Source organism: Haemaphysalis longicornis, unplaced genomic scaffold (genome assembly GCF_048455015.1).
Source record: "Haemaphysalis longicornis isolate Haplotype H1 unplaced genomic scaffold, Haemaphysalis longicornis Haplotype H1 scaffold_2, whole genome shotgun sequence".
Lineage (NCBI taxonomy): Eukaryota > Metazoa > Arthropoda > Arachnida > Ixodida > Ixodidae > Haemaphysalis > Haemaphysalis longicornis.
This window is the reverse complement of record NW_027526295.1, coordinates 178,216,689-178,237,981: the sequence shown is the minus strand read 5'-3', so window position 1 is coordinate 178,237,981 and position 21,293 is coordinate 178,216,689. Positions and strand designations below refer to the sequence as shown.

Here is a 21,293-nt window from a genome sequence, read left to right as displayed (position 1 = left end):
GGGGTAACTTTCCCGAAATCAGCATTATTGTGGAACCGAGTCTGCCGGGCGTTACATGGTTCGCCACATGCTGTAATTGTTATTTCTGTTCCATTTTTTTAGTTTTTCAAAATTTTGTTCGACCAATTATCTCTTTTTACGCTATTATAACGATTACAGGTGAAACTTCCGCGATATCTGTATTGTTGCGGAAAAGCAAGGTGTTACACGGTCCTGGCTGCGGGGGTACTCGGTAAAGAATGCTACGCATAAAAATGTGTGACGGCGCCTTCTCGCTTGAACAGCGTTTGTTCGCATATAAAACTACTATCGGAAAAAACGTACCCACATGTATGTTACCTAGGAATGAAGGGGCTCATTGCGTGATCAGAGATAGTAAAGCTGGGGTGAAGTAGCTTTAGTGTTTCCGACTGAAGAGGACCATATTTTTTTGTGTTGTCAAAGTCTGATCGTACGACATTCGAATTACGCTTCAGGTACGTACCCTTACCAACTCAGCTACTCGATCGGTGTGCGTGTGGGCGAGAGAGAGAAAGAGAGAGTGTGCATACAGCGGGGGGCTGCGTGCGTGCGAGTGCGTGGAGATCTCACAGCTGTTTGTGTCAAGCCTCCTGTAGAATACTTGCATAGATAAATTTCCTATACCTGCTTTTTCCGGCCAAAACATACAGCATTGTGTTTTATGAAACGTTTATGCAAGTGAAACCGGAACAGGAGAAAACTGTCCAAATGCCAGTGCACAGTTTTCACTCGAAATACGCTCCTATCCAAAGGACGAATGCGATTTTCACAGGACGCTAAACCTCACGCGATACCTACGAAATCGGCAGCGATTCGTTCGGCTTGGTGCCATGCGTCCCCCCAGTATCAAGCGTGTAAGATTCGTTCATGTGAACTCCAAGGTGGTCATGCTTCTCGTTCGGCCCGTCGGACTCTGCGGTTGCAGAACGGTGCGGGGGGAGGGTGTGCATGGTGAGGTGGCGATTTGTGGGTCGTGGGGACAGCTGCTCCGTGGTGCCGGGGTCGGCCGGCCTCGAGATGGGGACTATGATGAGCAGCAGCACCACCACGAAGGCGACCAGGAACACCACGCATGCGCAGGCCATGATAAACCCAGCGCGACCACCAGTTGGAAGCTCCAGCTTGCTTGTCCTGTCCATGTAGTACGGCCGGGCGGTGCCATTACCCTTGTTGGCCTCGGCCTTGCGGGTCGCGTTTCCCTCGGTTTTGGCGGACGGCTGATTCGCTGGCGGGGGAGGGTCTTTGGGGGGTTCTTTTGGATTTTCACTGCGCGTAGGCGCCGATGACGACTGAGAGGCCATTATTTATCTTATTCTTCCTCTCCTTCTAGCGATGGTACCTATAAAAAGGGTCGAGAATCGACTGAACAGCAACATAGAGTGCTACAGATAACTTATAACGATCTTATAACAACAATGAAAAGTCCTATAACAATCTTATAACAACAATAAAAAAACAATATGTGGTTGGGACGTATGGAGGTACAGTCGGTATTACTATTATATTAATGTTATATTATTTTAAGGCCCACTCTTGTACTCTACCTGCCTTACATCGCACATTTTAATGTGCCCTGGTGGCCCCAGTAACATTTTTTTTAGAATTTATTATTCTCTGTCATTATTATTCGTAAATATATTCCTGTGTTTCTTTCATGCATTCATGTGTATTTGAAGGTTCATGTTTGGTTGGGTGGTTTGGCCAAACCCACGCGGGGGATTGGCCAAGAAGCTTTGTACCTAATTAGGATGTGTCCTAATATATTTTAGATCCCAAAATTTAGGAAAGGAAATACGGAACAATTTTTAAATATATATATATATATATATTTATATAGAATATGAAAGTAGAGTCAGGCAGAAAAATTAAATAAATGTGAACGCTTAGCTGGCTAGCAGGAAAACCAGCCTGTCGCCACAATGTGAGAGTGAAGGGCGGACACAGCATCCCTGTGGCAGACTTCTAGGGCGGAAGCGCCTATTGACAGAACCTCGAAAGTAGATAGCGGAAGGTGGAGGCGGATAAAGGTTGACTCCAGATGCTCGCGTCGCATTGGGGAAAAGCTGCGGCAATTAAACAGGAAATGTTCCATATTTTCCAGTTCGTCGCAGAAAGGGCATTGTGGAGATGGAGCCAGACCAGATTTATAAAGATAAAAATTTAATGGAGGAATTTTGCGCCAAAGTTTAGTGATTGCTACCTCGTATATCCGAGATACACAAAACATCGGCTTCCATGCATGACGAAGGTGGCTATAATCTGGAGAAGAGAAAAGGGCGTCTTGCCGGTAAGTCTGGAGTAGTTGTAAACGTCTAAATCTTGCCCCCAATCAGGGCCGTACCCAGAGGGGGGTTTGGGGGTTCGAACCCCTCCCAAAATCTTTTCCATGCAGCACGTAAGCAATACTTGCTGTTGCTTTCAGCAAAACTACCCCCTTCCAAAAATCCATAACCCCTCCCAAAAAAAATTCTGGCTACGGCCCTGCCCCCAATAGAAAGCTATCATTTGGACATTGCATGACCACATGTTACCCTGTACTTGCAGACATTATTTTTCCTCCTTGTCAAGATTTATGCGGTACTGGTTCATAAATCTTGCCAGGCCGTTCAACATAGGTGGGATGTCGCTAGCAACTCTAATATGGAGGTTATCGTCGTTCGAATCCAACCTCCGGGAGGCAAACCCATGCTTGTCGTCTCCGTTTACTACAGGCCACAATGCAATTCCAAAACTAGACACCTACGACTGGATAACACACCTCTTTTCGCGGAATTTTTCTGGTCCAATAATTATTGGAGGAGACTTTAATGCAAAAAGTAGCCTATGGGGATACTCTCACTCCGATCTACGAGGAAAACTCTTAGAACAAGCCCTCTAACTCAGCTCCCTCGAGCTAAGAAATGAACCATTTGTACCGACCCGAGTTGGGCTTCACACTTCTCAGCGGGATACCACACCGGACCTCACGATAACTACACCTGGTATAATTAAGAAATGGCACACTCAAGACTCCACTTGGGGTAGCGACCATTTCCCCATCTTCCTTCATCTCAACAGTAAAAAGCTTCGCCCGAAGCATACGTATACCGTAACAAACTGGAATCTCTTTCGATCCTGCTTTCAAACCAACGCCCGACCGGACCTCCCTGAGTTCTTACATGCCGTCTCCGATGCTCGTACATCTGCTGCCGAATCAGTCAACGGCACTGTTGAGGTTGACAACCCAGATATCCATATTCATAGGTTGCTCCGAACGGCCCAACGTCTCACCACGAAGTATCGAGAACGTGGCAAACGTCACCCTGACCTCATTAAGCTGAAGCGAGTTTACAAGAAAATCAACGATTACCAAAGGACATTACAAAGTGAAAACTGGCAAAATCTTTGCTACCGGCTCGGGCAAGAGAGAGGCCTTTCTCACTTATGGGGCATCTTTCGCAGCCTTTGTAATAAAGGAAAGATAAAGCTTCCTATCATTGACGAAATGAGACTGCAGTGTGACTATTACGACGTAGAGGAAACTATTATCAAGTCTCTCTTTCCACATGCTACGAAGGATAAAACGGCACTAAAATCTCTTCCCGACATCGACATACCACCCCCTCTAGACGAACTTGACACTCCTTTTACCCTGGGAGAACTTCACGTTGCGCTCGCTCAAGGCAAATCTAGATCCGCTCCGGGCCATGATAAAATCACTTGACAAGATCTCCGCAATCTGCCAATGCAGGGCCATGAAGCCCTTCTGAGTGTTGTCAACGAATCATGGGAAACGGGACAAGTCCACGAGCACTTGAAGACGACCATCATTTACCACATCCCGAAGCCTGGTAAAGACGCCCGAAGACCCGAAAATCTGCGACATATTGCACTAACTCCGATCATGTGCAAGGTCATCGAGCGATTAATTAACAACAGACTTCTGTTCCATCTCGAGCGCACAGGTTGGTTTCATCCATTGCTAACTGGCTTCAGACCTAATCTTAGTACACACGACTACCTTTGGCTGCTCCGAAGAGTCGTAAATCTTACATCTCGAAAACAACTCCCGGATTACATTTTGCCGCTTAATATGCAGAAAGGATTTGATAACGTCAGCCAAAAGGGGATCCTACAGACTAAATCCTCGAGATGAATCACCCACGATGTACTATCTTGACAGAGGAGTTCCGCAGGGGTGTATTTTTGGTCCACTCCTCTTCAACTTAACTATGAGTAGAGTCGCGCGCAAACTGGACGACGACTCAGCCGCTCGCTTTGCATTCTATGCCGGCGATATCGTCGTATAGACTAAAGCGGCGGATTATGACAACAAAGACCTTATGCAAACCGAACTACAAGCTGCAGGATTCAGCCTTGAAACGTCCCTTTTGAATTTCAATTTGAATCTTTCCCCAAACAAGACTGAATTTCTTAGCATTGATGGCAAACGCTCAACAAATCCAGCGCAAGTCATCCGACTCCAAATTGGCCAGACAAGTATCGACTCCAAGAATGGTACCATTACACCGCTGGGCCTACAAGTGAGCAGTTGTAATAGCCCTAATGCGTGGATACGACATCTACGTACCTCAATTGAGATCCACTATGCATCTAATGTCAAGAATTTCGTACAAGTATGGCGGTTCTCAGCAAAACTCTTGCCTCATGTTAGCCCGTGCTGTAGCCCACGGCAGGATGACATATGGTTTCCCCGTGTATGAGTTCAAGTCAAGACAAATCCAGGAACTGAGCATTCTGAACCGGACAATAATCAGGACGGTTACTGGACTTCCAAGGCATACAAGAACGGACATCCTTGAGCAAGCTGTCTCTCTACCACCTGTTATCAACTTGGTCGAAGAAACACAACTACGATTTCAATACCATCTCGAGCATACTCCCCAGGGACGTGCCATACAAAGGCGGGATCTCCTAAAAAGTGAATTTGACCCCAGAACTGTCTAGAAAACACTTCCACCATGAAAAAGACCCTTTCTTGACATCATTCGTCGGCGCCCCATTTCTCGGCGACACCCGGAGGCCAGGGAAAGATATGTGCGAAAACTGTCCAACGAAAAGGAAGAAGGCGAAGTTGATCTTTTTACCGATGCTGCCGTTACTGACACTGCTGCAGCCATCGCATGGAAGTACCCAGAACTTCCTCAACTGGATGAGTCTCGCACTATTACTAACACGTGTGGACTGACCGACGAAGCGGAACTCTTTTGAATATTAGGCGCTCTACAAAGAATTCAGAATCACTCAAAACTACAAACAAGGCAATTCAGAGCCGTAACAGACAATTACGTGGCACTCATGGAGCTTAACAAAGCCTTCACTCAAAATTTTACAGCCAATTCCATACTAAGAGCGGTACAAGAACTCAATTTTGAAGGAATCAAAGTCCGCATGGCTTGGACATCTGCACATACACCAGGAGCGCAGGGCAACCAACTGGCACATAATTCTGCCCGGGAGAGTTTACAAAATCCTCCCTTGGTCCCCCCCCCCCCCGTCATCACTGAGTGCGCTGCGTCCGCCCAAATAGACGTACCCAGTACCAACTGGCAACAAGAGTACTGGCGATTCAAACTACTCAGCAGACAACGATTGGCTGAAGCTTCCCCACCTGGTTTTTTGACACCTTTAAAGACGCTATCGAGACGAGTATTCGCCAACAAGGTGTATGCGGATGCGGCTTACACACCGGACATCATTTCTAAATGGAAAAGAAATCAGGCTTCGACATCTAAATGTATCTTCTGTGTGGCACATACTATCCCCAATCTCTTTCATCTAATTTGGTCTTGTCCAGCATTCTGAAGTGGCAGAGAGCAACTCCTAGAGTCCCAGGAGGCCCCGCAATCACTAACTCAGCACTTGCAGCTTATTAGAGGCGATCCCCGCACCCTTAAAAGGGTAGCAAACTTTGCTGTACAAAGTGGTCCGTACAGAGTTGTATAGTGGCTGACTGACTCCCACCCTTTTTTCAAGTGTTCGTGCACGCGACTGTACTCGTGTGAACCTCGTGTAAACAGTGTGAACAGTGAGAACAGTGCTCGGTTTCTTGAGAAAAACAACATTTACCCTGATTTCATGACAGGATTCCGAAGAGGACGATCCTCTATAGACAGTGTCACCGATCTGGTGTCTTCAGTGGAGCAAGAAAGAAACCGTTGCCGAATCGCGGGCGCATTGTTTTTTGACATCAAAGGCGCCTGTGACAACGTGCTCCACAATGCGATTATGGATGCTCTAGAGATTGTGGGCATAGGCGGCAGACTCTATGAGTGGATTTCCAGTTACCTTACTGGTCGGACAATCTTCATGTCCACGTCTGCCGGTGACACAGGGCGCCACCATGTTAATCGCGGTGTTCCACAAGGGGGAGTACTGAGCCCCACCCTCTTTAATATTGCCCTAATCGGTCTCGTGGGCGAAATGCCTGAAGTCGTCAGAGTCACTATGTACGCTAACGATATCTGCATTTGGACTTCTGGTGTAACTCGACCGCAGCTGCGAGCCCGTTTACAGCGAGCCGCAAGAACGACGTCTCGGTACTTGTGCCGTCAAGGTCTGAGTTTAGCGCCAGAAAAATGCGCCGTTCTTGCATTCACCAGAAAGTCGATGCTCCGGTATCCTATCATTATTGAGGGTACACTGATACCTTACGTCACGCACCACAGATTTTTGGGAGTGACTGTAGACCGCGGTCTGTCGTGGACGAAACACATCGCCTCGTTGAAGACTAAACTTGCAAGCCTTGTACATGTTCTTGGTTTCGTGGTGGGGATGAGATGGGGTCCATCTGAGAGCGCTCTTCTCCAGTTGTACCGGAGCCTGTTTTGGAGGCATCTTCGTTACAGCCTGCCAGCCATTTCAAACCTGCGAACTTCTTCCCGGTGCACATTGGAGGGTTTGCAAGCACAAGCCCTCAGAATATGCTTGGGACTACCACGATGTACCTCTACTGTGGGCACAATTGCCGAGGCACGTGTTTTTCCAATCGATGCACTTCTTTTGGCCGAACCCCTCCGAGTCTACCTTAGATGTTTCACAAGGCATAAACACCATCCATTATCGGCTCTTCCTACTACGTATTCGAGAAGTAGTTTTGCGGCAGCCATTTTGCAACACCAACATAGGATCCCATCAGGTTTCGCTCCAATGGTGGTTTCCCAGAATCCTCTGTGGGTACTATCAAAACCATCAATTTACCTTTCCATCCCGGGAATTGGGAAGAAATCCTCTTTGCCATCAATAGCCCTCAAACAGTTGACTCTAGCGTTCTTGACAGACAAGTACGCCGGAACTGTACATGTCTATACTGATGGCTCTGTGACTGCATCCCGGTCTACCGCGGCTGTGGTAATTCCAAGCTTATGCGTTACCCGAGGATTCACACTAGACCACAAGACAACTTCTACTGCCACTGAGTTGGTTGCCATACGGGAGGCGATTCGTTTAGTCTCCCGTGAATCACCTCAAGCTTGGACCCTGTTTGGTGATTCCAAGCCAGCACTCCAGGTCCTCAACGGAGTTATGAGGCAAGGACCTTATTATGCCCTTGCTGCGGAAGTACTCGAATTATGCTCATTGGCACTGCAACAAGGACATGTCCTCACCATTCAGTGGGTACCAGGCCATTGCGGGCTAGCTGGTAACGACTGGGCTGACCAGGAGGCAAAGAAGGTTTCTGCAAATGCAGATGTTGTACGTCTGCCCTTCTGTCCGCAAGGACGGACACGCCCGCCCTTCTGTCTACCATTCTCCGCCACGCCTCGGCGAGTCACTGGTCACACCCTGACAATCGTGATAGAAGACTACACCGCCTGGACCCCGACTGCAAGTTTCGGTTACCTCCTGGTATTCAGCGAAACTACGCCACGCTGTTTCACCGACTACGGCTTGGCGTAGCCTTTACCCGTCGCTACAAGCACCTCCTTGGCTTTACGAGTGACCCCGACTGTGAGACATGCCATGTACCAGAGACTATTTCGCGTGTTCTCTGCCACTGTCCACGCTATCCGCATCCTCGAGAACATTTAGCGAGAACATTGGACCGTTTGGACTGCGTGTGGTGTAGGAGGAAGTGCTGCTGGGACCTTGGCCAGACGCTAAGCGTTCCCACAAGGCATTTAAAGCTGTGCTGACATTTCTGCGCAGCAGCGGCCTCTCAGAGATATTGTAGTTGAGGCCCGTCCGGCGTAACTTTAACACATACACCGTATCGGTATAGGCATCTTCTATACATAGCCATTTATTTATTTCTCGGCCATCTTCATCTCTCTCGTCCTCTATCCACGCTCTTTCCTCCCCTTTCCCTTCCCACACACAGAATAGCTGGCCAGATATGCTACCATCAGGCCGGCCTTTCTGTGTTTTTTTCATTTCAATAAAATTCCTCTCTCTCTCTCTCTCACATACCAACGGCCAGTGCCTATGTGAACACTCAAACCGTGCCTGCAGCTAACCGGAAGGGGAACTCCAAACGCTTACAACGTCATGTGATCATTATTTGTAATACGGGTCTTCCCTCTTCCTTTTCCCCCCAACCCCCATCAGGGCCTCAGGCCTCTTCCTAAATAAAGGTCATTCATTGATTCATTCCTCTTTGTCCTGTAGCTGTGCTTATTGTACGACAACTTTTTTGCAATTGCTGTTAATCGTGTAATGTAGATTGGATGGCAGTATTTTGTGTTTAGTCTTTGTAGTTTTTCTAGTTTTTTTTTATTGCTGCAGTGCTGCCCCTATTTTGTCTCTCAGTGCGCCAGCACAAAGGCTTCGGCTGTTCCTGGGCACTCTAATAAAGGTTGATCATCATAATCACCATCATCATTATCACCATTTTGCTGCAAAATGGCCCCTAGCAGGGGTTGCTGTGTTCTGAGCTCGCGTGCTTTTTTTCGGAAAGCAGGCGGTTTTCCGCTGCTCCGCTCTAAAACTGCAATTCAAAATTTTTCCACCGGTCGCATTTCAGAGCCGCCACTCAAAATTTTGGCAGGAAACTCTGCCCGACCCCTAAAACAGCCAGTTCTTCTGACCTGGACGCCCGCGCATTCGGGCCTCGAAGGGAACGAAGCGGCCCACGAACACGCCCGAGGACTCGCGATCCGGGCTGGGCCCAGCCTCTATCCCTACCACGGGGCGCGACCTGCGCGGGATCGCCTGGTCTCTTTTCACGACATCACTATGCACTCGCCTCTCCCGCTTGACCTATCCTCTGGCGGACAAAACTTTAGACAATTCTAAGGCTCACACGTGGCGACTTCTTCAGACAGGCACCTTTCATAATCCCGCAGTCCTGATGCACATCCACCCAGCTCTGTACCCCACTTCGGCCTCCTGCTTATGTGGCGGTCATGCCACACTATGCCACATCATCTGGGCTTGCCCAAAAAGCCCTTTTCCCGAAATACCATCCGACGAACGGTGGGAGGCCGCGCTGCGCCGCTCGGACCCGGACCTGCGGACCCGCTTGGTCGCCAGGGCTGCCGAGGTCGCTGATCACTTCACGCTGACAGTCATCAACGCGATCTAACCACCAGCATCGCTTTCATGATGTATTATCACTGATATTCCTCGAAATAAAGTTTAGTCTCTCTTTCTCTCTCTCTCTCTCTCTCTCTCCGCTGCTCCGCCTGTCAGGAATCTCTCTCTCCCCTGCTCCGCCTGTCAGGAACGTGTGCACATGAAGTGTGTTGTGTGGCCGGACGCGAAGTTCCAGCTGCTGAAATCTGGTGCTCGGCCATTTAAATTTAAGGTGTCTTCGATTTGGCTGCACTCATTCAGGTAGTGCAGCACTCGCCTCTTCGATTTTCGAGTGCAGCGCTCGGCCCCTGCACTTTGTTCTTCGATTTACCGACGGCGCAGAGAATTCAGGATGAGTTCACGGCTTTGCCTGCATTTACCAGGGAGAAGGTGCAGAATCAGGCGACAAAAGTGCAGGTCCGGTTCTGCAGTGGCGGCGATTGCGCTGAACTGGCGGCATTCACGCAGAAAGTGCAGGCCAAATCGAAGAGACCTCTGGAAGAGACCTCTCCTACAGGTCTCTTACGGCCGAGATGCCGGCCTGGCCTAGCCACACCAGCAACGACATTGGCCCGTCCGCAAGCAGGGAATCTTCCCCCTGCTCCCTTCGGTGAGGTTCGCCGGCTGTCGTCGAGAAGGCCTTCTTTCCGCCGCTCCAACCGGTTGACCTTGGCGCCGAAACTGCCGATCTTCGGGCCCTCCTCACCCAAGCGCTGGAGGGCACGACTAAATGGCCCGGCTTCACGAGAAATGGTAGTGTCTATTATCACGGCAACCATGAGAATCATCGTCAGAAATTTTCCACTGCTGTCGCCTCTCATTGGTAACCACGCTTCACGGAGATTCTATAGGATCAATATTCCCTACAAAGCCATTCTTGCAGCTATCCCTGTAGCGCTGTGGTATAGTACTTGGCTTTAATCGAGGAGGCTCAGGCTCGTATCCGAGAATGCGATGCTTTTCTCGGCATTAAGAATTTATCTGTCATGATTTTGTTAATACTGAGTCTGGTTTTTACTATATGAAGGGATCAACGCAAAGGACTTTTAGAATGGTATGAAGTACGTTTAATCTAGGTTGTGTTCTGTGTCGTTCGGGTGAGTTAGATTAGGTTTGTTGCAGTTGGGCTGAATTTGGGTAGCCACTTTCTGAATCAAGCTAAAAGCAGAAACGCCGGTGCGTACGAGATTTTGGCGCACGTTAAAGAACCCAAGGAGGTCAAAATTAATCCGGAGCCCCGCACTATGGCGCGCCTCATTTCCTGCTTTGCGTCGGCGCGATAAAGCCTACAATAAAACAATCAATCATTGAATTCTGGTAGGTTATGATGCGTTCGGTTGGGTTACGCTAGGTTTGGTGAGGTTATGTTGTGTTAGGTTACGTTGGGGCGTAATATTATTCAGCAAATTTTAGGCCAGCCAGCTTTTATGAAAACTGCCGTGAGAATTTTCCGGAGGTAATTCTCACGGCTGCCGTGACATTAGGCGCAGCCTGATAACAATGACCAGCTAAGCCGGGAAAACATGCAGGGATTTGACAGCCTTCGGCGGGAAGGTGAGCGGGAACTGGCCTGGCACGCATCGGCTTCCTCCGTGACGAAGTACCAGTCTACGAGAGGAGGTCGCCGCGCGACGACCGGTTATGGTGTCCGACCCGCACAATGCCGTCTCTCTTCAGTCACCCACGGCATCGGCTGCGGCCGCGTCACTAATCATCCCCATGAAATCGCCTTTCGCCACTGCCGAAGCCGCCGCTTCTGCTCCTGCGGGTGCCGCGCCCCCGAAGTACGGTTTCTATCGTCACCAGCCGGCGTCGAATCACGGGAGTTTGGGTCTCATGGTTCACGCCCAAAAGCTGTCGGCACCGGCGGCCCCGACGCGGGTTCCGCTACACGAGGATCTGACATTGCCGTTACCACCACCGGTGATGTTAGGGACAAGGGGCACCAACCTACCGCTTCCTTCGGAACGTCCGACTCATGCGAACTATGATACAAGTCCGAAAGTAGCCGTAGGGTTTCTTCGTCACGGAGCATTCCCCTGAGATCACGGAAGCTCAGCTCACCTCATACTTGTCTGCCAGAAATGTGTCCCCCCTTACGTGCACGAGCCTAAAAACAAAATAAGATACCTATTCCTCCTTTCATATATCCAGTAAGCGACGAGTGCTGGGGCGTACTGCCAGGTCCTGGCCTGTGGTCGAAGGCTTGTCTCTTTAAGCAATTCAGGGGCACTCTGCATGAGCCTATGCTGCATTCGTCTGAAATTTCCTAGCCCCCGCAGTGATTCGACGCCTGAATGTGTACTACCAAATTGTACGTGGTGTCAGGACCATACCTGCTGAGTTATTTCTCTCCTTAGTATAGTCCACACTTAATGTTGTTACCATTAATGAAACTGGGCTCTCTTCAGAAATTCAATCCAGTGATTATTTTACTGATAATTATATATGCTGTCTTTCGTAGTGACCGTGAAAGCTTCACGCCCAAAAATTGCGGTTTTTGAGTACTCATTGCTGTGGACAAGTCGTTGTATTGGCCGTCGTCGCTCGGACCTGGAAACTCTTAAAGAATCAGCGTGGGTAGAAGATGTCAGCGGAAGCAAAGATACCATGTTAATTTCCACTTTTATATGCCGCCATCCATGAACTAGGCGAATGTCAGCGCCGTATCGCATTGGTGGATGGTATTGCAAACGCTTACCAAGCCAGTAAATTTCTATTCTCTGGGGACTTTAATGCCCCCGGGATGAACTGGGATTATGGCACTTTTAGCCACAATAATCACTACGTCGCCCAGAAAGGTTACTGTCTGTTAAACGTTTTTTTTTCTTTCAGTGGTATATAACCAAGAGATAGGTGTGAAAACATATGCAGCAATGTTTTAGACCTTCGCCTCTCTAACTTGCCCGGCCGAACTATTTCTTTATCGGATGTATTGTGGGTCCGACCTGACAAATTTCACATTTCTCTGGCGTATCCTTGGCAGCACTGAAGAGGTTCCGACGATTCTGCCCCTCCCACGTGAACTTTGCTGCTAGAAATTACATTGCCTTTTATGACTTCCTGTGTGACATTGACTGGTCTCTTCTGATAAAACTTCCCTCATTAGATGACCGACTTCATGTTCTTACCTCAGTTATTCAGCAAGGAATGTGCACGTTCATAACAAAAAAGTCGAGCGAGAAATCTAAATTCCCTAACTGGTCTTTTACACTACTGAACTTTACCTTTTACGCCTGCACTTTATTTTGCTGCGAAAGCTTTTATTTCACCTGCAGCGTTCCTTCGCCGGGCTCCAGCTGTGGTCCTTTAAGCTTGATTTGTTTAAGGTGGGTTCGCAGGGGCAATGAAAAACTTAATGAAGCGGATAATTGTCTCACACGTACTGCCTTTACCCGCCCTGTCTTTGCTGGCCACTGTTGCGACCGGGCGGGGGCACCCGATCCGAGGTCCGTGGCCTCCGACATACGAGTGGTAGCGTGTATGATGCGAGCGGCCAGCCGCTGTTGCAGCCGTGAAGAAGTCCAGAAGCCGTAGGCTAACGTAACTGTTTACTTCATAGCGAGAGGTGAGCCGAAGCCAAAGAACAATGCCCCGACGGGCGAGGTTACAATACAGGACTCGAGCAGAGCGACAACATCGATTCGCTGCTCTAACAGGAATTGGTTTACAACGCTTGGGCAGCTCTATTTATACCCAAAAGCGATAACGGTCAAACGCAACAAGTGGGAACACGCACAACACTCTTTCCAGAGTTCGTAAGCCGTTCATAGCCTCGGACACGTTGAGTCCGAGAGAGGGGAGAGAGGAGGACTCCGCTGCGATCGACGGGGCCTCTGTGTCCTTGAAGAGCGTGGAGACGAGCCTTGCAGGCAGCCGCCGAAGTTTTGCCGAGAGCAAAGCGTCTGACGCGGCTTTGTCGCAACTTGTTGCCGACATGGTGGCGCGTGTTTTCAAAGGCGCACGAGTGGCTTCGCTGCACAGCCGAGGAGTGATGCGGGGAAGTACTGTGGCGCTGGCCGATTCATAACAGCTTCTCCGCCGGGGGTCCGAGATGCCGATGGATAAGGGTCTGCAACCGTTGTCCGGAGGGATGCTGTCGAAGTGAAGTGTTCGGCAGACGCTCGACTCCAGGCCTTGGCTGTACGACACCGTGCTGGAGCTTCACCGGGAGGGTCACTGGATGAGTAGTGGCTCCCCAAGAACGTCTCTGGCTTGGTCAGGCAAGCAACAGAACAACACAGGAAGACACAACCGCATCGCCGGCAAGTGCGAAGACAAATCCACACTGAAGATCTACCAGGCTTTTAGTTGCGATAAAATACGCTAATAACTAACTACTCTAGTTACATTTTTGCCCAGCAGTACTTTCAGTGGTGGCGGCCCAGCAGTACTTTCAGGCAAGTGACAAACCTGAAAGGTGACATTTCGCTTGATTGGAAATGTCCCACACAAAAAGAAACGTAATCGTAAAGGGCGAAACCTGCTCCAGGAAAAACAATGAACTTGAGAAAGTCAGGCGTCTACAGGCCACTTCTCGCGCTGAGAGCTGCGATTTGAGCTCTCGTCATTGTTCCGAGCCTTCCCAATTTGTACCGCACTTTAGGTGCACCCGTTCTCTGAAAGAGACTGCTGCGACCGCGTGAAAAGACACCGGTCGTCTTGTTCGACAAAGGTCGAGCGCGCGGAGGAGCGAACGAGATTTTCCAACGTTCAAAGGAGAGGCGCGCACTCCTTTTTGGAGGCGGAGTTCTCTTGGCGCGATGCGAGCTCACGGCTTTGCCCCTTCGCGTGCCCGCACTGAAACGCGCGCCACAAGAACGCGCGGACGTTTTCCCTCTATCCTTCTTGCTCGCCTTTTCGCGAACGCGTTCGGCAAGCAAACGCCGGAACGCGTTTACGTTCTCTGCTCTAGGCTGGTCGGTTCCCGACTTCGGCTCAGCCGCAGTCGACACCGCAACCTCAACTAGCTCCGCCGATGTTGGCCTATCATCGGAAGCATCAGCTTGGCGTGAAAAGGGCACGACGTGCTCATTACACACCTCGTAGCTTCCAACAGACCCTATCTCGGCGTCCATCGCCTTTTTCGCAACACCCTCAGCAAGCGAACACCGAAGGGTGTTTTCGTTCTGTGTTGCGGCTGTCAAGGCTACACTAGATCCAAGCTGCCCTGTCTCAAAAGACGGCTCAGCCGCCCCAGACACCTGAATCTCTACGAGCTCGACTGGCCGTTGCTCGAGGTTGGTTACCTGAGCTGGTGGCAGGACGGAATCGGCTTGCTCAGTGGCGAGATCGTCATTTCTCCCAACTGAACCGTGCAAACCGTTCGCTGCCTCGGCTGCAGGCTTTCCCACCACGTCGCTCTCTTCTGAATTACCGTCCGAAGGAACAACTTCGGGGCGTGGACCCTCGAGATGACGGCTGACCAGCGGGCGCTTGGCCAAATTGACCGGCTGCGGCGCGCCGAGGGGGGCGGCCCGCTGCTGCAGCGACTGAGGGGCCACCACCGCTCGCGCATGGGGCGCATGCTCGCGCTCTACGAAGAGGTGGTGGCCCCCGTGGATGCGCAACCTGGTGGCCCGGCTCCTGCTCTGACAGCTGAAGTGAGGCTGGACATCCCAGGTCTGCGCAGCAAGCAGCGGACGCCCCCATGCGGACAACTGCAGCTGACACGGGGTGTCATCTGGGGCGACCTCGAAAGCCACACCCTTGTCTACACGGACGGCTCGGTGCGGCAGCAGCAGGGGTCGGCCGCAGCGGCAGCCGTGCTGGGAGGGGCCACCCGGCAGGCGCGGCTGCCCTATGCCTCATCTTCGGCCACTGCCGAGCTGGTGGGTGTCGGACTGGGTCTGGACCTGCTGCTGGAGGTGGAGCCCTTCCCCGAGCGCTCTGCCCTGCTGTGCGACTCCCGGGTGGCCCTGGCGCGTCTACGGGACGGCGACTCGCACTCCCTGTTGGTGCGGGGCATCCGGGAGAAAGCGGCGCAGCTGGCGGACCGGGGCACTCGGCTGTGCCTTCAGTGGGTCCCCGCCCACATCGGCCTGGACGGAAACGAGCGGGCAGACGAGCTGGCCGCCGGGGCTCACGCGCTGCCTCCCTCGGACATGTTGGCCCAGGCGGCAGCGGACGACGCCCGCCTTCTCATCCAGCGACACCTCCGCACCAGGCATCCAGACCCGCGGCTGCGTGTCGGAGGGGGTCTGCCGCCTGTGCGGGCATCACGCCTGCCTCGTCGACTGCGCTCGGCCGTCCTGCGCCTCCGCGTGGGGGCCGCGTGGACGTCAGAGCGGAAGCACCGACTGGGGCGGGTGGCCAGTCCCGCCTGCACGCACTGACGAGCGCCCGTGCAGTCCCTGCCGCATGTACTGTACGAGTGCCCCAAGTTTGCGGCAGGGCGGGCGGAGCTTCTGGCCGTGCTCCGAGGGGTTCGGCCGCTCGAGGAACTGCTTTGGCCCCCAGGAAATGCCAGGGAGCGGGACAAAGTGCTCGAGGCCCTGGGAGCATACCTGGGGGCCTCGGGGCTCCACAATGCACTAAGCTACAACTCTACGTAACTGCCCGGGTCGCAGTGGAGTGTAGCTGTTAGGGTAGAATTCCTGTGTGTGTGCGTGTGGGTGTGTGAGTGCGTGTGTGTAAGTGTGCAGGTGTCCTACTCCTTTGTGTCCTGTATTTTGATATTTATTTATTTGTCTAGTGTTTCGTTTTTTTTGTGTGTGTGTGTTTTTTTTTTCTCTTTCACCTAACGTTGTATATAGGTTATTCTTGCCCATGTTTTATATATTTATGTTAGCCCTCTACCCTATCCCCCTATTCCTATGTACTCTTTCCTCCCTTTCCCACCTCCCCCACACCAGCAGGCGTTCCGGTGTCCGCCCCTAGGCGAGACAATTAACGCCTGTTGGTGGACCTTCCTTTCTTGTTTTTGTGCAATAAATACATACATACATACAACTTCCGTTTCAGCGGACTCGTGTTGCCTTTCGGTAGCCTCATCGTTTACGCAATCCTGCGAAACGTCGCTATCTCGCGAAATGTTCACGTTCAAGCCGGTAGCCGTTCCCACGGCCTCCCGCGAATTTGAACCGTCCGAACACTCCGCCGAGATTTCCAAAACAAACGTCGACACATTATCGCACTCAGTGGACACGCACTGCCCTCTGCCGCCTCTGCCGACAGTCTGAGCTAATGCGCCGTCGTTATCTCTCTCAGCAACCTTGCCGCGCTGCTGGGCTGCAACCGTCGGGATAGGTTCTTTGCAGTACGTTCCACATGGGTCTCCTTTGCGCATGCGTGACCACTGCAGTGAATTTTTTAAATCAGCCGATTAGCCGCCCTTTCTCGTTCTGGGATTTGGTGTAGTGGTTCCGGCGCTGACTACGGTCGTTGTAGTCCCTGGTTCGATTCTCGCACTGTTCTTTCTTTTTTTTCGTGCGTGTGTGTGTGTGTGTGTGCGTGTGGCCGTGTTAGCGTTTTGTAATAGCAAAACTTCGCGCCCGCTTTACAACTCACGCGATGAGAGCAGTCGGTCTTGGTTTTTTACTCAAGCGGCCGAACCGCTCCCGCTCGCTGGATCCAAGGCCGACGTAGCCATCGCCAGTTACGCCCGATCTCCTCTAATTATTACCAGTGATTAATAATTAACAGTGACTCTGGCTAGTCAGTGAGCGGAAGCGGTTTGGCCGGTTAGGTAAAAATCAAGACCGACTGCTCTCGCTGAAATATTGTGAAGCGGGCGAGGCGCGCGCTCTGAGGCGGGCGAGGCGCGCGCTGCCCATGGTTGCCAGGCGTGGTCACGCATGCGCAAAGGAGACCCATGTGGAACGTACTGCAAAGAACCTCTCCCGCAACCGTCACCTCCGACTCGCGCTTCCGAGCGTCTGCTACTGGCAGCGCTGGCACGGTGGTGCTTTCCTCGACAACGAGGTCTTTTTCGAGCAATAATTCTAACTCAGGCTTCGCTTCTTCCTGCTCGAGTTGAATTTTGTGCTCTAGGTGCCCTGACCACGACTTGCCGTGTGCGAGACGCAACAAATCCTGACGATAGACCTGCGGGACAACTAATTGGTCATACTCCACCCTTCTCCGGTCTCGATACTTGCGGTAAAGTATCTCCTCCCTCGCCTGGAACCTTACGTTCTTTTTCGCAACCCCTTCAGTTACATTATCCAGTAACTTTTCCAGCGTGTGATCTTTTCTTTGCTCCGCGCTCAGTGCCGTATTACCGACGTGCAGCAACCGCTCTAAACTTTCCGACGTAGGTGCTACAAAAAGCTCTGCCAGAGAATCATCTGTTTCGGCGGGGTGCTGCTGCTGCTCGACACCCGCGATCTGAACCTGCAAGGAGGCAGACTGGCCGCGTTCGGAAGCAACGTCGGCGCTAGTCGCAGCAAGCTTCCCCACCTCCTCTCTTCGCGAATCGTTCCTGCTTTCAACCGCCGCCGTCGCTCCGAGTTCGCGAACCTTCGAGCGCGTCAGCGCGAACACTATCCCTTCCCCGAAAACGAGTCCCCTTTCGCGCAGCAGCTGATCGGACCTGTTCGAGAAAAGATACGGATACTGCGCCGGAAGGCTGGGAGAGACAGCGGCCTCGGTTTCGAGCTCTCCGAAGGGACCATCGATGGTTATCCTGGCGATCGGAAGACACACGCTTTGCGCTTCTACGGCCTGCTTTATCCACGCGCAATCGCCCGTGAATTGGTGGGGTTCGACGTAGGACGGGTGGACCACGTCCATTGTTGCTGCGGAATCGCGAAGCACTCGGCACGGTTTGCCGTTAACTGCAAGCTCGCGTACGTAGGGCTCTAAAAGTTGTCTGCTCTCCTCATCCTGGTCTACTAAGTGAAAGACAAGCTTGCCCTTTTTGCAACTAGCTGCGAAATGCCCTGTCTCGCCACAATTGTAGCACGCGGACTGCTTGCGCGCTTCGAAAGCCTTTTTTCGGCGCTGTGCCTCTGCGTTTGCGCTCTTTTCGTTTTCCGAGCCCGTTTCATTATTCGCGGATTCGGTCACTTTTGCTCCGCTCTTTTCGTAGGGAGCTCTGCCTTTCGGCCCTAACTTATCAGGCCTCGGCCTGAACTCTTTTTGGCCGTCTTTCGGCCCCTGCGCACCTCGACGTGCGATGAACTCGTCGGCTAGTTGAGCTGCCTTATCCACAGTATTTACCCCTGGCCTATCTTGCACCCAGAGTCTCAGGTTTTCAGGTAGACGGCGATAAAACTGCTCAAGACCGAAGCACTCAACTACCTTGTCGTGCTCTCCGAAAGCCTTTGCCTCTTTGAGCCACTCTTCCATGTTTGCCCTCAGCTTGTAGGCGAACTCAGAGTATGACTCGCCCCTGGCTTTCTCGGCTTCACGGAACTTCTGACGAAACGCCTCTGCTGACAGCCTGTACTTACGCAGGAGGCTAGACTTGACTTTCTCATAGTCCTCCGCCTCCTCCTTTGGCAAGCGGGCCATCACGTCGGATGCCTCACCTGGCAAAAGCGTAAGGAGCTTTTGCGACCATGAGTCTCGGCTAAACTGGGCCCTCTCACACGTACGGTCGAAGTTGACCAAAAAAAGAACGATGTCTTCTCCTACCTTGTAGGGTCGCATTAGGTCACACATTCGCAGCGTAGGCCGCTCAGACTGCACGCTTGGCGCGCTGTTGTCACTCTCACGCCTAGCTCGAGACGCCTGGACGTCTAGACGCTTCATTTCCAGCTCATGCTGTCGCTCCTGTTCTCGCCTTCTATCCTCGCGTTCCTCTTTCCGCTTTCTTTCCTCGCGTTCCTGTTCTTGTTTCTGCCTTTCGAGCTCCTGTTCTCGCTTTTAAAGACGATAGTCTTTCTTGGGCTACTTAAACCCAGAAATTTTGGTCTGACTGTATGTCTGTATGTCTGTCCGTCTGTCTGTCTGTGACCCGATTCAGCCACCCGGCCAAAGCAAAACAATGCCTGCGCAATAGTCTTATATAGTCACAGCTAAATCTACCCGTCTATGTCCGGTGGAATGCTCATACTTGTCAACATTGTTGAAGAAGAACAAGACATTACGCAAATATGAGACAACAAATCAATACAGAAGTGATATTTGCAGTGTTCCTTTATAAAAAATCAAACATGCTTGAATTTGCGAAATATAAATACTCCATCAACTGCAGAAAAAAAAATTCCCCCGCATTTCCCCGAGGGGGAGAATGTGAAAGTGCGAATGCACGGTTGTCGGCCCGCTTGCGGCGCTTGCGCTCGGCCCCCGCAGCCCACCGCCTCGCCGCCTTCTCTTCCATCTCTTCCATCGGGTTTGTAGTATCACGTGTACACCACGCAGTTATCAAGCCGCTATAACGCCGCTGAGTCGCCAACGCACGCCGCTGACGGCGTAGTTTGAATGCGATAAAGATATAAGGCGCGTTACTCACACAGATATCAGCGTGGCTTCCGTGGCTTAGTCGGTAGCGCGTCGCGCTGCGGCCGCAAAGTCCTCGGATCGAAACCTGGCGCCGGATGCTGTTTCTTTTTTAAATGTAGAGGAGCACTGCGGACGCCGCCGACGCCGCCGCCGCCGCCGCCGCCGCCGGCGGTGGATGGTTTGGGGTCGCTTATAAAGAGCATTCGCTCTTAAAAGAATTCACTCCGCCGTCCTCTGCTGTCGCTCGCGCCACTATAGCTTCTGGGGCCATTTTAAGAAATCAACCGGCAACAGTTACGCAAGGTTCCACTAGGTAGGTTCCACGTTCTGCTTGCAACGCACGTGGAGTAGGGAAACGCGGTTCTATAAACGCTGAAGTAGGGCGCCTCGATTAACGCGCGTCTTCGCCGTACGGCAGCGTTCGCATCGAGACACCCGGTTTGGAGCAGTGGAACGCGGGAAATTTAAAATGGTTTAAGCAAACCTTTGGCGTCTTTACCTTGGGAGGAGCGCGACGCAAGAGGAACAACATGAGAGGTGAGCGGGAAAGCGAAGGGAGGCAGTTACTTCGCAAAAGCCGATAAAGACTATCGTCTTTTGACGGCATTTGCAACGAAAGGAGCAGATACGCGGCCAATTTTTCTCCTCGCGTTCCTCACGCTGGCGCTCAGCCTCTGCAGCCTGACGTTTAGCCTCTGCCTCGGCGGCCTGACGTTTCGCGGTCTCCCTGCCATTGATCAGCTCAATGCATTCCGACAGCTCCTCATCGTCAGCCCCGACAGCGAGTATAACCTGTATCAGCTCTGGCTTTCTCAGCGCGTCCGTAACATCCAAGCGCAACTCTTTTGCAAGCTCCAACAACTGCGGTTTTTTCAACGCCTTCAAATTCATGGCCGGTCTAGAGTACTGCTTTCCCACTTCTGCAAAAATGTTTTGCGCGAATAACCCACGCGACAAAAACACACGCCCTACCAGCTATCCTCAGAAGCCTGGTAAAACTCAGTGAAGAAAAGTCCCGCACTCACCCTTGACCGCCGTGAATTCTGCGAAGTCCGAAGCCGCCTTGACGTCCGTGGTGTTGGGTCTCGCACCGCTGGCTTCAGGTGTTACGAAGTTGCCATCCGACCGCTGCCAACCAGTTGTTGCGACCGGGCTGGGGCACCCGATCCGAGGTCCGTGGCCTCCGACATACGAGTGGTAGCGTGTATGATGACACGGCCAGCCGCTGTTGCAGCCGTGAAGAAGTCCAGAAGCCGTAGGCTAACGTAACTGTTTACTTCATAGCGAGAGGTGAGCCGAAGCCAAGGAACAATGCCCCGACGGGCGAGGTTACAATACAGGACTCGAGCAGAGCGACAACATCGATTCGC

General features: G+C 51.8%; 1 protein-coding gene across 1 annotated transcript in view; it reads right to left on the bottom strand.

Annotated features, from left to right (window-relative positions):
• Positions 1-815: 815 nt before the first annotated feature.
• The window catches only part of LOC144168428 (uncharacterized), a 28,099-nt gene continuing 7,621 nt past the window's right edge, over positions 816-21,293 (bottom strand). The window contains exons 2-4 of the mRNA XM_077697419.1: positions 17,995-18,891; positions 17,757-17,868; positions 816-1,246 (exon numbers count right to left, since the gene is read on the bottom strand). Coding sequence (XP_077553545.1) covers positions 816-1,246; positions 17,757-17,868; positions 17,995-18,891 — 1,440 coding nt within the window. The remainder of the gene's footprint in view (positions 1,247-17,756; positions 17,869-17,994; positions 18,892-21,293) is intronic.